The following is a 17,259-nucleotide window of genomic DNA, read 5'->3' as shown; positions in this document are numbered from 1 at the left end:
ATCATAGTTAAAATTCAAAACCCTGCTGTTGGACATAGACAAAATGAATTGCTGTATATTTTTTAAGCATTTGCCCTTTTCTTTTGTATATCTCATAAGAACTATAGCAATGTTATCAACATAAGGAAAGTGGAAATAAACATTTAATATTTCAGACTAGGTCAAAAATATTCTTCTGTTATACTAAGATACAAACATGAAGTGTTCTGGAAATATCTGCCAATATTTCAACAATTAGCATAGTTTAGCAGGAGCTGGAAGGAAAGCCCAGCTGCCCATGAAGGGCTGTTAAAAGCTCCCATGCCCTTCCATTCGGCCACGTGTGTGGCTACTTTGTTCCATTGTTGACTGCCGCTGCAAATCCTGCCTTTCCCAATCTGAGGCAGAGAGAAGTATATGAAGTGACAACTTCCATACTCCCTATATTCTGATTTGGCTTGCTCCTTACTGGAGTTCTGACCATTATTTTGAGGCAAATGTAATGTTTAGCTCTCATGATAGGCATAAAAATGTCCCATTTTGTAATGGATGTCTTGAACTATACAAGCTTTAGAATTCTTTAACTTTTAATCCGTCATGGATGTACCTTTAAAATGTTGGGACCCGTTAGTACATAGATGAGGTCCATGTATCTCTTTATATACTGTTGCAAGTGAAGCTTGCATTCTGCAGTGTAGATATATTTCTAGCTGCCTCCAGGAATCCTTCCACTCCCTAATATCCCACTTTCGACCATAGTCCAAGGTACTGTAATTTTCAAGTACTTAAGCTGTCTTTGACTGTGGGTAGGTCTGCATGTAATGAGAAGTCACTATTGGGGAATTTCCCCACAGGGCTTTTAAGTGCGGCAGGGGTGTGCCATAGCTTGACATTACATTCAAACCCAACAGGTTGCTGGGGTACTTGACAAGCTACCTGCAACCCTAAAACAGCCCATGGGTTCTGGGCTGTTTCTCAAGCACCCCAGCAACCCACCCTCACCGGGTTTGCACATAACGACAGGTGACTCAAATATTCAAAGTAGTGGCTGCCACTGCGATGACAAGCCCTGAAGGGAAATTCCCCCATGGTGGCTTCTAATTATGCGTGACCAAAGTTTGTATGTCTACTAAATTATACCTTTCTTTTTGTTGTGGAACAATTTTGATACTGTTATGAATATATATCAGTCAGTCAGTTGGTGAGGCCCAAACGTCTGATACCACTCTCTTGTCCATATTGTTTATTTCATCTTCCACTGCTCTTGCACGTGCATCTGGAGAGGCAGATATCCATCCTTTTGTCATGCTAATCCCACATTTGAAATCTATCACAATATTAGAAGAATGGACAATCTGGTGCAATCTGGGGTGCTATCAGTATTTTAAGTTTCTTCACCTTTGGGAATATGGCCATAGAATCACAGAATAGTAGGGCTGGAAGGGGCCTAAAAGACCATCAAGTCCAACCCCCTGCTCAGTGCTGGAATCCAAGTCAGAGCATCCCTGACAGATGGCTGTCCAGCCTCATCTTGAATGCCTCCAGTGTGGGAGAGCCCACTACCTCCCTAGGTAATTGGTTCCATCGTCATATTGCTCTAACAGTCAGGATGTTTCTCCTGATGTTCAGCTGGAATCTGGCTTCCTGTAACTTGAGCCCATTATTCCAGAGTTCCTGTAACTGCTACTGTATCCACTAAGTCATCTCTGTTGGTTAGGATCAAGTCAAGGATAGCCAGTCCTCTAGTTCCTTCCTCTACTTTCTGTAGGAGAAAGTTATCCGCCACACAAGTCAGGAATTTCCTGGAGGGGGCATGTTTTGCAGAATTTGTCTCTCAAATATCGTGGAAATTGAAGTCGCCCATTACTACTACATCATGCTTCCTTGAAACATTGGCTATTTGCTTTTCAAAAGTTTCATCCTCGTCTTCTCCTTGATTGGGTGGCCGGTAGTAGACTCAGTCCCCCGTGTTCCTTTTATTTGCTCCATTTATTTTAATCCAGATGCTCTCGATGGGGCTACCAAGCTCACCCTCCTGTATTTCTGTGCAGAGATATGTATTTTTCACATATAGTGCAACCCCACCTCCCTTTCTGTTCCTCCTGTTCTTTTTTAACAAGTTATATCCTTCAATTGCTGTATTCCAGTCATGAGAGTCATCCCACCAAGTCTCAGTTACACCTATCAAGTCATAATTTCCCTCCTATATTAAGAGTTCAAGTTTGTTCTGTTGGTTTCCCACACTCTGGGCATTAGTATATAGATATCCAAGACCATGTGCTTCATGGTCTGGCTTTCTTCCTACATGTTTGTGAAAACTATTATTGGGTGCTATTAGAGCTGTTCTCACTGTTGCAGTGCATGAGCCTTCATCCATTGTTACCCCTAACTTTACTTCCCCCTTTCCCATAGGATTCAGTTTAAAGCCCTCCCGATAAAGTTCTTCATGCTGTGGCCAAACACACTCTTCCCAGCCTTTGTGAGGTGCAACCCGTCCCTTGCCAACAGTTCATCTTCCAGGAAGTGTAGCCTGTGGTCCCAGAATCCAAATCTCTCTTGTCAGCACCACCTTCATAGCCAGTCATCCACCCGGAGTATTTTTCTTTCCCTTTCTCTCCCTCTTCTAACTACTGGAAGGATGGATGAGAAAACTATCTGGGCCCCAAAGTTCTTGAGTTTCCTAACCAAAGCTTCAAAGCAGTGGCCATTGCTACTCGTCAGATTATGAGGAAGCAATCACTGTGCACTGAGCTGTGGGGAATTTTAAGAGCCTGATATAGTAAGGTGAGACTCATACACACAGATGCACTTAGATTATTAAACTATACCAGGGATCCCAGTTTGGTATACTTTACTTTATAGCAGAGTGCAATCTCGAGCATTTTTATTCAGAAGTAAGTCTCATTATGTTCAGTGGAGCTTACTTCTAATAAGTATGTTTAGGATTGAAGCATTAGTGTAATAGTTAAGCCAGCCCTATTTATATAACTGGAATGACTTTTTAAAGAGATTCAATAAGGAAAATGGAATGCATTTGATGTAAATGCTTCTAGTCCTGAGACATACATTGTAAACGGAACTATAGACTCTTTTAAGCAAGTCATATGAAGAGAATAGTTTTCAAACTGCTCAAAATAGAGATGGTAAAAGTTCATTCTGACCCCCAGGTTTTTCAACATCTGGAACGTAATGCTGCTTTTTTGTAATACTCTGCAATACCATAACACAGCAGGGTGCATTAATGAGATTTTCAGTCTGAAAACCACAACATCAGTGAAATTTATAGTTGTCAGGTCATTAACATTAGTCAAACATAGTTTCTGTGGTTTTAGTTCCAATTTTAAGTAGTTATAATAAAAGTCATTTACTGGCTATGAGGACTGAGACTCTTTGGACTTGATGAAATTTCAGTTAACTATTTTGTATTAAACTAATACCATTTTCAGTCTATACTTATAAGCATTTTTGAAGAAAATGCTTACTGGGCTGGTGCAGCACCATTTTAAAAGTTCTTCCTGGTTTAACTATTTCCCTTGACTATAGAAGTTTAAATTAAACCTTCGACATTTTAATGGGAAATGGCAATTGGAGATTAAGCTGAAGCACCATTTTGAGTATCAGAGGTGTCAGTCTCCCATTTGGTGGTGGTAATAATGGTGGTGGTGGTGGTGGTGATGAAGAAGAAGAAGAAGAAGAAGAAGAAGTTATTGCAGTTTCTATACCATCCTTTAGAAATTCCCAGGATAGTGTGCTTATGCACATCTAGCACACGATTATGTTATTCTGATAATTTGCTCTGTATGGGCTTTGAAAAATGCAATATTTTTTGACAACAGAAACTTTGAAGATAAAAGTAAGTCAAATCAGCAGAGAAATTGTATGAGGATATTAATGTCAGTCTCCTTTTCTGGTGTATCATGTCTTTTTACAACATAAGCCTTGAACTCAGCCTTTCATTCTTGTTCAGTGCTTAGCAGCTTAATAAATAGCATTATTATTGTTGTCACATATTGAACCATCAACACGTATGTAGTTTATTTTTTGAATCATAAATAACATTTCTTGGATGTGTTAAAGATCTGGTATTAATGCATCATATACATGAAATGATTGCAATATCTCCATTCTTCATTAATGCGATGAGTTAAATCTAAGCGTACATACCAGTTCCTTTTCCAATCTTCTCTGTTTTTCATTTCTGCCTGAATAAGAGTCCTGTGAGGCTCAAAGGCTTGCATTCTACTTTGCCAGCTACAGATACTTCAGAAAAATATTGTATATTTCTTTTTCCCTTTTCTTTACCCATGCAGATACAGAACTAGAATGTTTAGAATGTAAAATTATTTAAAGTTGATTTTTTCTACTACAGAAACCTTAAATGTTATTTTCTGAAACCTAGGAAAACATTATAAAATTCACAAGCAATTTATTATGGTCTTGGAACTCTGCTGTAATGCCCCTAGCGTTATCTCAGATAGCATAAATAAATCTGTCTGTCTCCAGTAGTCTCAGTCTAGGTATTAGCAACTTCTTTATGTTGTATCCCTCCTTCCAGAATTTCCTCTTGGCCTTCAGTAGCACAGGGGCTCAGTCTTGTCATTAGTATACTTTAGTAACTCCAGCCAAACCACTTAACAACTCCATGCATATGTTTCCTTAATCACATCGTTGTTCTACAGTCCTGTGTTTGGGGTCATAACTAACTTTTTTCCTTTCCTGATTTTTCTTTCTCAGATGTGTAACATATGACTTGCCTGTTATGTAGAACCTAGACAGAATGTGGAGGAATTGCCAGTTGCTCCAGCTATATTTATAATCTGTCTATAGCACCATTTCCACATTTAAATTAGGTTTCCTTTTTTGTAACATGAATGTGGCATTGAAGCTGAAGCAGTGTGTGACTCTAACCGGCAGAGTTTCTAGAAGACAATATTAAACCTAAATGGATACAAAGACTCTCTCACAGAATCTTTCTTCCAGCTCCCAGCATAACCAAAATATACTTTTAACAGCAATAGTTGATGGTAGATGGTCTCAATAAGCAATTCATGGTGGCCAAGAGAAACAATTATCAAGCTGTATTTAATGTATAATGGAAGTGGGACTGGCAAAGAGATATTCTGGCCATTGCTTAGAAAAATGATTCTCACTGATATTTGCATTAAAGTGAGAAAACATCGCATTACCTCTCCTGTGGTTCAAGTATTTGTAGTTACTAAAGGCTCTTTTTGGCCCTCAAAATAACTACTGCTTTTACAGTTATATGAACAACTGAGCCATTATGGTGAGATGTTCAAAAACATTTTGGATCATGTTCTCTGTTCTTTATGCCTCCTTTATCTAGCCAAAACTATTTATAAAATATCATTCTTCAAGCCCAGGCAAAAGTAAATTAGAAAGCACCTCAGGTAACTTGGAATCAACCATTAATTCCCAGTGAGCAGCAGAGGGTGCACTTGTGTTTACAAACTCTGCTTCTCCTCAGTGTCACCAGCTTAATTCTAGAGGTCCTTGCAACTTCCAAAATCCAGAAAAAGTTATTTTGTGTACCAGTTATTCCACTACAAATTGTTGCATGTATCTTTCATTAAATTAAGTGCAAAATCTTTGCATTAAAATGGAGTTTCCAGGCTTTCATCGCTTTCATAATTTAAGCCCTAACCAATAGGTCTAATGACATACCGTCTTTTTCTGTTCAATACATTCCCTCTTTCTCAAACTTAAAAATAAGATGAGGGAAAAAATCTTATCACCATTCAAATATTACCAAGGCAGTTTAAAGAATATTCTCACAATAAGATTTATTTAAGTTAACACTGAGTCATTGGTGGTGTTTGAGTACATGTTACTTTCTACTTATCCCCAGAAGGGTACCTGTATTCTTTAAAGTGAAGCAATTTTAAAAGCAGAACACAAACCTAAAATAAGCCAATATTCTCTAGAGTTCTCAGAAGGTGTAGATTTATTTACTGTAGTTAAATCATAATTAGTTCTCAAGGGATAGTGTCTCTTTTAAACTGCTTTATTGCCACCATACTGGTTTTCTAAATAATCAGAAACTGCTGCTGTTGCTGTATTCAAGAGTACAGCCACAAATTTGCTATAAGTAGAAACAAATGTCTAGAATTACCAGTTTTCACTTATGGAAGATAGTGACACACACTAGTGAGAGTAAACACTTCTAAAGGAAATGTAGGAAATGCAATTATTTATATTAAATAAATCTTAATGATCTATCATCATAGTCTGATATGTTCATTTGAGAATTTTCTATAAGTTTTGCCTTTCCATTTTTATGTAACCCTTTTGACCAAGAGTTGAAACAATAATGTAAAATCCTCTGCAGTATTTTTATGAAAGCCACACACTGTTCTAACAAAAATTCTGGTTTTTTAAAAATTATTTGCAGGTTAATGTACAAGGTGCCACAGGAAATAGGTCTGATAGTGATTGCAGTTCAACAAACTCAGGGCAAAGGTAAGCTGATGTAATTCCAGTGGTAGTGGAGAGAAGGTGTTTGATGACTTGTAGTCAGCAGCGCAAATTCACATCTTATAGATAACCCTATACATTAATAATTATAATTCTTGTTCATGGTTTCTGTGACTCACACATACGGATTATGCACTTGCTCAGAACAGTCATTCAGAACATTCTAGAGCTGAACAAAGGTTTGGTAGGAGTCCCACCCACCTTCCCTTCTCAGTTCTTTTTCATCTGCCTCAGCACGTAGCAGCATTTGGAATGTTCTCTGCCTCATGGCATTACTCTAAAACAACAACAACAAATATTTTTTTTAATTGTTCTCATCCCCTCCTGGAATGCTGAGCAGAGTTCTTTCTTTCTTTCTTTGATATTTTCTCAGAGTTCTCCTGCCCCTTTTGGATTTCTCCCCTTTGGGGTCATGGCCTCCAAGGCCTTCTTCAAAAACTGTACTCGCTGCAGTGGGAAAATACCTTTAACCAGCAGACATGTCTGCTGGCTTCTTTGCCTCAGAGATGTGCACAGGGTCGGTTCCTGCACCCACTGCCAGGCCTTTAGTAAACAGACCAGAAGGAATAGAAGGGTGCATCTTCGTACTCTCGTGTGGGAACAGGCCCTCAAGGTGGCAGATACAGCCACACTAAATTGGCCTCTGCACACCACCTCATCCTTCATTTACAAGAAGCCAGCTCCATCTTTCTCTCAACTTATTACACCACCCTCTCCCATAGAAAGCATTGCAGGGCAATCATCCACATTATCAGGAGCACCAGCCCTTACTTTGCCATCAACTTCTGCCGCAACTTAAGAGTAACTGGCAGCCCAATTGGAAACCAAGCCCTTGGTAATGACAGTCAAGATCATTAAGGGCAAACCAAACAAGTCCTGAAACAAGCACCCCGCTAATCCCCAGGTGCCGGCTCCGAAGAACAAAAAGAAAAAAACTACCCGCAGGGTCATGTCGGATGACGAGCCAACGTCTATGCCTGCACCAAGACAAATACCCTAGGTACCAGTGGTGTCACAGTTTCCACTCCAGGCACCAACTCCAGTTCTGGAAAAGCTGCAAATCCCACAGGATTACGATTCTCCTGACCATGTTCAGTGTATCAGAGGGTGAGTCCAGGGAGCATTTCTCCCTGGAACTGTAACAGCCTTCTCCTTGGGACTGTTCCCCACGTAGGGACAGATCCCCTAGATACCAAGAGATGTCACCAGGTTCTTTGGCTTCTTCAGGACATTTTCTCCAGTATCATTATGATGTCTTGGGATGGCCGTAGGTGCCCATACTTCAGTAGGTCTTTACTTCTATGAGGACTCTTCTCTGCCATGATAACACCATTCTTCCTCATGGCAGTATCGTGACTATATGCACATCGTTTACCCATCGTTACCACCTTCACCATCATCACTCTCGCTGTCCTCATCATGTGGGACAATTGGAGGCACCTCCTACCCGTGTACTGCCTACTCTGCAAACTGCTCTGCAAACTAAGACACCACCGGTTACAAAACCAGAAACAACTGCCAGCCCACATTCCACAGATTGCACTTCAGGACAGGATGACTATTGCTCTGACTCATCTTCTCAGTCATCTGTAATGGCTTTGACCTTCTCACGGGATGCTATTGTGGGAGATCAAAACCCTCTCTCTCTCAGGCAATATCAGGTCATATGCAGAACAAATTCTGTGAATGGCAAAATCCTTAGGGCTACAGATCAAAGCCCCACTAGTTGTGGTCACTGACCTGGTTTTTAAGAATCTATAACCAAATTTGGCTCCCCCAGTAACCGTTGCAATGCTTCCAACACTCTTGCATATCATGTCTCTCCTACATCTAGAAACATAGAAAGCCTATACAGGGCTCCAGAATAAGACTTCTCCTTTCTCTTTAAGCATCCCACTCCTAATTCCATAATTGTGGAAGCATCCCAGTCCAAAACTAAACAAAAACCTCACTGCCCCCACTGTCTCAAAGGGGCTCCATATTAGACTCCATGGGGCACAGAATCTACCCTACCATGGTGCTAGCACTGTAAGTAGCCAGCTACAAGACTTGCATGGCAGCCTACCAACAGGTTTTGTAGGAGAAAGTGGCAACCTTCTTTGACTGCATCCTGAAGGACATGAAAAACCTGGATAGGATTTTTCAGGGCAACGCTCATAGGCGTGCTAGACAACAAATCAACAGAGTTCGCCACATGGCCTATGACAACTCCATGTCCATGACAGCCAGCATATCTTTACACTCCCATGCCTGGCTTCGTAAGGCAGAGCTTCACCACGCACCCAGTCCAAGACTGGAGCACCTCCCATTTGATGGCAAAGGCCTCTTTATAGTGCATCTCCAAATGAGACTTTGGACCATGTCTATAAAATGAAAACATGAAAGATGGGAATGGGATCTCAATCCTCTTCAGCCTCCACGAACTGTCTATCTCCATACTGGCAACGCCAATGGCCAACTTGATGCCAAACCAATACGTCTTTGAACAGACCCTCTATACCTAGCTCATACACCTCCTTTCAGTCCAGGTGATCCTTTCAGGACAATTTACACCAGGCAAACACCTCAACCAATGCAAACATCACCTTTGACTCTTACAGAGGGCTCCGATCACTGGCCCTCTCTCACCCAACAGACTGAGACCTTTCCTTGCTGCCTGGGAATCCATCACCACAGATATGTGGGTACTTTCCATCATCTTGCAGAGCTGCTCCATCAAGTTCCAAGTTACCCCTCCTGTGGTTCTTTGAATGGTCATCTGTGAACTCACACAACTCACCCTCCTCCCTGCTTTGATGCCTCGCCTTCTTTTATTCCTCCACTGCGGCAGACTCAGAACTGAGAGGCAGGTGGGAGCCACACCTGGAGCATGCTCAGAGGAGGTAGATGGAACTCACACCTAAACACTGTTCAGCTCTAGGCTGTTCCAAATGACTGTTCTGCACAAGTGCATAACTCACGATGACCACTCGAAGAACCACAGTTACAGGTAAGCAATCTGTCCTTTTGAGTAGCCAAAAGAGCTGTAGATCCATAGTGTGAAAACATCCCAAGTTTTTAGTAAGCGCTTTTCATTCTGTGTTAAATGCAATTGCATTTTTCATACAAGTTTTTTCAGAGAAGCAATATGTATTTTCCCCATCAGATGTGAAAGCTCCTATGACAAAGAAATACCACCAACTGAATGCAGAAGTGACAGTATATTTGGCCTGCGGCACTTCTCCAAAACTAAATTCATCATCAGATTACTGCCAAAATGTCTAGAAGAAATCTATGTAGCTACTATTTGCTCTTCTGCCTGTTCTACAAAGAAAAATGTTTTTCAGGCAACATGTGAAATAGAAAAAAATGATTTCTCTCGTGTCACTAAACCAGAAATCAAGCCAATAATTCAAGATGTGGTTGGATAGCAAAATGTGGCTTTAATGTGTATTCAGATTACCCTCCTTAGATGTGCTTTTCCAAGCTGGTTATGACTTGGAAAATTGTATACAAGACCTGATAAATGGAACCCTTAGGAAGGCATTTACAACCCTTTATTTTCAGTTAGTGCTCTCCATAATGTGGTCATGATGTGAATAATGATCTTTATAATTAGAGACTTCATATATATAGAACACAAGCTCTGGTTGGGGAAGTGTGTTGCATTGCTTACTGCAGTGTCCCTTATGTTCTTCCTTTTGAAATATGTTGTTAGTTTCTTATTCTTGGTATCTTTTTTTGAGTCCCTTTTATTACAGTTTTGCTTTTTCTTGTTAGTTATGAAAGATATAACATAAAGCTGTTCTTGTTATAGTAGCATTCAAAACTAATGGGATATAATAAATTGTAAAAATGATTCTCTGGAATAAAGTATTTAAATATAGATCAAATCTGTTGACCAGGTCGTAACTGTATTTGTTCTTGATCTGTCTTCTGGCCAGAGTACACATACTCTATCAGGTTGGTAGTGCAGTGACTGATGTACGTTTTCTTATTACTGCAACCTATGGTATAAACAAGTACATTTCTGATTGTGATTTTTTACTTGTGAAGTTGGTATAGATACTATTCTCTAAAGGAAAAATGAAACAATGTGAGAACTTATAACATTTCATAGAACTCCTTTAAAACCTTTGAGAAGGTTTTCCCAACTATCTGGTGAAACCTTTCCATCTGAAAGATATAATTCACATGTAAACAGTTGTTAATATGTGCTCCTTTTTTAAGGTCGTGGCGGGAATACCTGGCTGAGTCCCATGGGAGCTGCTTTATATACTCTACATATCACAATTCCCTTATCTTCCCAACTGGGACAAAGGATTCCATTTATTCAGCATCTGGTTTCTCTAGCAGTCGTGGAGTCTGTTAGATCCATACCTGGATACCAGGTATTGCATTTTCATGTTTCTGTTCATGTTTCTTTATTTTTGAACTTATTTTGACCTAAAATGACTGGAGTGGAGTATATAATTGACATACTTCCTTAGCATCACATCGCTCACTATGGGAATTTCATTTATTTTTCCTCCAGGTTTATTTGTATCTCTTCATCTGTAAGGTTCATGTTCCAATAGTAAAACAAAGCAAAACACATTATTGAGTAAATTGAGGCTATCAACCCATTTTGAGTTAATGTGCATTGTAACTGAGCCTGTAATGAAGATGGATTTGCCTTTTAGTCTAACTCCTGGACCTATTTTATTTTGGTTATAAAACTGATGAGGGAAACTGAAAAGAAGAAAAAAATAATAAAATTGACAATTGCTTTTTAGGTTATTGTTGGAGCGATTTCACTGGCCACTCCATCCCCCCTTTTTTTACAGTTTCTTTTTCCACATCTTGTTTAATGTTGAAAATGTTTGCTCCAAACTCTGAAGCAAGAGGCTAGCCATATCCTCTCAGGAGAGAATCAAGTGTCCTGTCATCAGTGCTCAAATTACAAACCAATCTTCTTTAGCACCTCATTCATTTCCTTTGAATGTAACCAATTCTTAATACTGGCAAACTGTAAAACATTGGTATTTTACAGGAGTAGTTAATGAAAACATATGTTTCCTATATTATACAAAACGAGTTACTTGCTCACATTTGCACATGAATTTAATTAGAGTGATATCCAGTAGCCTTTCATATAGTTTAAGGTTTGTCTTCTATTAACACTTCCCAACTTCAGGACTTCATAACTTGACTGTAAAAAATATTTCACAGTGGAATTTGAAGTAAAATATAGTTCTCTGTGGTTTAGAGCATTAACTGTTTAATGTAGGAGTCCCCCAAAAGAGAAGGGGATGTTTCAATCACTTACTATACAAATCTAATTCTGTTAATGTTAGTTGGATACCAGCAATGTAAATGAATAGTGAACCTTCCATTTCAAAGCCTGTTGTATGTTTTTCTGCCTTCCCTTCCCTTCCCTGCTTTGATATGGGCCACAACTTTTCAGACAAAACCGGACTGAGTAGTTCACTTGATGTGATTTCAAATAATGCAGCAACTGTTAACTGGAAGTCTTATAGCCCCAATTCCCTTTCTGTAAAATAGGAATGATAATGCTGACCTTCATGCTAACCCAGATTGTTATGAGGATGAATGAGTTTATCAATGGCCTGAATAATGTTTGTGTGGTGGCAAAACTGTTTTTGCTGCTCTGAGGCTATCAGAGGTTATGCTTGTCATGTCACACTTGCCATGTTCACAGCTGCTCTGCTTGACTTCTAATACTGAAGAACAAGAGTAAAAGCCAGCTATCACAACAGCAACACACTCATAGCAACTGCCACTAACCATCCCTTTATAGCCCGGTGGAAAGAGGAAATTGCTGTAAGCGCAAGTGGGACTGCAGTGTATCCTCCTCACCTCCCTAGGAGGAGGTGCCTCTGTTCAGCGCTCCAGCCAGCTAAGCCATCCTCCAGGATACCATAAATTGTAAGGAGCTCAAGCAGCACATTCTACTGCCCTTCCGTCCCAGTTCTCCATTTTACTTTTCCAACTGATACTCAACATTCGCTGGCTACTGAGCATGCCCAGTCTTCACTGGGCTAGTTTTTGCGGGTTGCTTCCTTAGAATTTTTAATACAGAGTTGTACTACTGCAAACATCTATTTATTTATTTACATTTCTATACCACCCAATAGCTGAAGCTCTCTGGGCGGGTCACAAAAATTAAAACATTGGGGGTTTCCCTGAGCATGCTTATATCTCTGTCTTGTTTCACTGTGGCCCCATTTCTGTCAGAGCTCACCACCTGAGTTCACTGTTAGAGGGGATGTTTGTTCTGAACTTTTCTTCCTCTGAACCCCCAACCCCATCCCGACTTAGATTTAGCAGTTTTAAGATAATAAATTATAGATTCTGATTCTAAAGTGTGTCTTCCTTTTTTCAATTCCATGAGTATTAAGGGTATTAAGAAAAATTGTTTGCAATACTAATTCTTATTATTAATAATATTTTCTTAAAGAAAATTTAAACATAGCATATACATTGCTCTGAGCCCCAGCCTTGCTGCCTACAAGTTTTATGTTTCTCCAGTAATTTCCATTAAAAATAATAATTTGGCCAAGCAACGTGTATTGAATATATATTTTATTAAGTATATTAACTGTGGACAGAGTCAGAATTGAAAAAAGAAAATGATATGCTGTCAGATTAGAATTTATAACCTCAAGTGTAAAAGACAATGTCTTAATATAACGCATTTGACTAGAGCTCCAGAGCTAGTGAATGGCGCTCCAACTTTATTCTTCTAAGCTTTTTTTTCAATAATAGATCAAAAAGAGAGAAATTGGCTAAATATGTTTCCATTCTCCTCTACTAGCTGAGCATTAGCAAGCTGGAGAAGGCTTAGAATGGGGAACTAAATGAGTACAAGGAAGCTGGTGAGTCTTTAAATCAGGTGCCACACATTTCACAATTAAGCCACTTCTTTTCCCATCTGGAACAGTCTTAGATTTTTATAAGAAAAAAGTGTGATTTGCTCATAAGCATTTTTTCAGAAAACAAAAACTGGTGCTGAGCCTTTATATAAATGGGGAACATTATGCAGGGGGTGTCTTCAGCTCACAGAAGAATTGTTTTAGACCATGCAGTAGAGCAGGGATGGGGAACCCGTGGGCCTAACACGACCAGCAGGAAGTCCCCATCCAGTCCACTAGCTTCCCCTGCCCCATCTGTGATCACGATCACCGATCAGAGATAAGGCAGTTTGCCTGCTACCCACCCACACTTTATTAAAGCTTTTTCAAAGCCACCCTTGGTTACAAGAGAGGCTTTTTTCAAGTCTAATTGCAGCAAAGGGGTCATGGGGGGTGGCTGCCAGGGAGCAAGGGGCTAATCTTCCCCTTGAGAAATCATCCCTCAGCCACTACTATCATGGCTTTAAAAATGTGTGTGTAGGGGGCAATCACGTCATAGGGCCACAAGTTTGCCTGTAACCAATTCAGCCCTTGAGGTGAAAAAGATTTCCCACCCCTGCACTTGAGTATCACAGGAGTGAAACTAAATCCAACAATGTTTTTCCACCTGTGCAACCTCTTGCACAAGCAGAAGCATAAGAACTGCTATGCAACCCACCTGTATTAACATTGCATTAACATTGCATGAACTCTTTCTGCAAGCTTCTACAGAACAGCACTAGTGGCTGTTTTCTTTTTGCTCACAATCTTTGGATTCAACCATATGGTAGGATCCACACTAACCTGTGAACTAATAAGAGAGGACCTTTCTGTAAGAAGGTTGATGTAATCCTGGGCACGATCACATCTTGGAAAAGAACCCCTCCCTCCCCATCAATTGAATGGTGCTTTACTGTGAACAATTGCTTGTGTGCACAGCTTATCTAAATTGAAAAAGTTCATACAAATGAAAGAAAAAGAAAGGGATGGGAAGAGCATACGGTGCATGTGTGATTTCAGAAATTATGGTTGTAGTTCTGTGCACACTTATGCGCTGCAATAGAAGAAGCCCCATTGAACACAGTGGGACTTAACATCCTAGTAAATATGCACAGAACTGCACTCTGATTATAGAAATTATCCATGTAAAATTAGTAGGACAGGTAAACCATAATGCAGGACAGAGCCACCCCTTGACAGAATGACAAAATGGAACAGGAGAAATCCATCCACTCTAGTTACTATGGAATTACAGTTTAATAAAGCTGGTGTAATTCAGTGTTCAGAACTCTGCATTAAATCAAGAATAATATTTGTACAAGTAGTAGTATTTTGTCAGTTTCAAACCTTCTGAATGACTCAGAAGTAAAACAAATAAACAAAAACCTGTTAAGCTAAGGTTTAAGAAAAATAAAACATAAATGTAGGCATATAAAAATAAACATATACTGACTTAAGATGTTAACATTCATAAGCCAGAGGAAAGTACTTAAGGATAAAAAGTATCTAGCTAAGAAGGTTGCATGTCTTTCTAGAAGCATAATGATTTGGACACACAGCTTAGGAAGCTACCTACTACTGAGTTGGACCATTAGTCCATCTAGCCCAGTATTGTCAACATTGACTGGGCAGTGGCTTTCCAGGGTTTCAGGCAGGAAATATTCCAGCTTGACCTGGAGATGCCAGGGATTGAATGTGGGACTTCCTTGCATGCAAAGCAGGTGCTCTACCAGTGAGCCACAGCCCCTCCTTAGCTTGCATCCATAGAAAGGAAATGGTGACTTGGTAAACATGCAACTGAGCATCCCCCCATTCCTGGTCAATCAAAACCATCTGTGAAGATAATGGGGTCTTTGATGGCAGATCCCACAAAGGATATAGCCAATCACAAGCATTTGTTTGAAAATTTCCTGTTGCTATCAATAGTTCAGTCAATATGTAGATGAACACTGAAAATGTTAGCCTGAAGAAAAGACAGTTAAATTGGAATCTCTTTCACCAGTGTGTCCAGTTGCCATGAATATTTGCATAACTATCTGTGAGGCTGGCCAGATTCAAAATTCTAGCTTAGTCTAGAAACCATAACCCTTTGATACAGACCTGGATCAAAAGAGGAATGCTTCCACTCAATATAGCTGTGCCATTGCTATACAATGTAATCACTTCTATATATCCAACAGCTGCACTTAAAATGTTAGCTATATATAATTTATGTATTTTCTTTGTTTTAAATATTTATACCCCACCTCTTGGGCTGTGCCCCTCAGGGAGGTTAAGAAAATCAACATTAAAACTAATGTATAAAATCATCATCGTCATCATTTATCATCATTTAATTTATATGCCACTTTTCCACAAAAAGTTCCCAAAGCAGCTAACAAAACAGCAATACAACAACAAGAAAGCATACCAATATATCATTATAATAGGACTACATTACAATCATAAACAACTCGTTTCACTGATACTAACATAACATTGCAGATTAATTACACAATAGGCAAAATCAAACATTGCAACACAATATCAAGTATTAAATAAGCCAGACATATTTGGAAGTACATCTGATCTGTGCTATGTTTATCTAAATTTGTGATGTATTTTTGCCCCTCTTGATTTTTTTAGAAAACATCAAGAAACCAAAAATGTGAACAACCTTCACTAACGTTTATTCTCAATCAGGAAAAGTATATGAAGAACTGAAAATGCTCGACAGTAGATGAGCCCTGTGCTGCTGTAGACTTTTAGGATGCAATAATATAGAGCTACCAATATGCATGTTTGTTTTCCTAGGATATTGACCTCCGGGTGAAATGGCCAAATGATATTTACTACAGTGACCTTATGAAGCTTGGAGGCATTTTAGTGAACTCCACACTAACAGGAGATACTTTTCACGTACTTATTGGTAAGAACATACATGATTTCAAATATTTTTGTTTGTTTGTTTAAAGCTACTTTTGCCATTATTGACACTATAAATCTGGCAAAATAAACAATCTGGTCATGATCCATGAAGCCCCTAATGGACGTGCACCTGGAATGCTGTCTGCCTCCCCAACCCACAACTTGCAGGAGAGTTCACTGATTTTTCAAACTAATGAGAGAAGAGAGAGCTTAAGTTCCCAACAGGGGAAACCAATAAAATGCCCCTCAGTCTCAGAGGTTCCTTAGCAGAACAGAAGTTCCTTAACAAAATAGTCCTTACCCTAGGCCGTGAAGCATTTTGGTCCTCTCTGGATCACTAATCTCTTTGCTAGCATTTTGACTTTATAGCTAGAAAATCCTCCCTTGTTTTAAGTTAACAGCATATTGGTAATCATTCAGTATATCATCTGAACATCCCTTCCTCTTGTTCAGGACTACCTTATTTTGACTGCCATGGCCAGCATCTCTACCATTTATTTCAGTAAACACACACGTATATTTTGAAGCTCTGTGTGTGTGTTAGCACCTCCTGATCTTAAACCTTGGGGATCTCCTTTGGAGCTGGAAAATCTTTTTAGGTCAGTGCCATTTACATATCCAAATGGAGAGACTTTGGAATCAGTGCCTTTCACAGTTTTCACCCTGCAGTGGATAGTTCTTTAAATATTTTGGTTAAAAAAAAAGCCTATCTGCAACAACACCAATCCCAAAATTACACTTACACCCACCCAGCCCATAAAACAAATGTGGAAAAACTAGCACCCTCAATTTTGTTCTGACAACCATAAATATGGATTAAATTCACCTCTTCGTGTGGCCTGGTACATACTCAAGATCACTTCTGTGTATTAATTGCCTTTAGATAAATTCTTCACACTGTTGGGAATATTATATTTACTTCAAGGCCTGTTTATAGGAGCATCCCCAACATCCTGTGTTTAATCTGTGGGTTTTGATAACAGAGAATGTTCTTACAATAACTAACATG

The 17,259-nt window shown here is 39.4% G+C and overlaps 1 protein-coding gene across 2 annotated transcripts in view; it reads left to right on the top strand.

Annotated features, from left to right (window-relative positions):
- Positions 1–17,259, top strand: part of HLCS (holocarboxylase synthetase) — a 164,994-nt gene that overhangs the window by 135,410 nt on the left and 12,325 nt on the right. For both annotated transcript variants that reach the window (XM_084843708.1, XM_084843709.1), the window contains exons 7-9: positions 6,389–6,456; positions 10,681–10,841; positions 16,137–16,251. In XM_084843708.1, the coding sequence (XP_084699834.1) occupies positions 6,389–6,456; positions 10,681–10,841; positions 16,137–16,251 (344 nt within the window). The remainder of the gene's footprint in view (positions 1–6,388; positions 6,457–10,680; positions 10,842–16,136; positions 16,252–17,259) is intronic.

This window comes from Heloderma suspectum, chromosome 3 (assembly GCF_057233095.1).
Source record: "Heloderma suspectum isolate Gila_16-S chromosome 3, 16-S_ref, whole genome shotgun sequence".
NCBI lineage: Eukaryota > Metazoa > Chordata > Lepidosauria > Squamata > Helodermatidae > Heloderma > Heloderma suspectum.
This window is presented reverse-complemented; position numbering and strand designations above follow the sequence as displayed.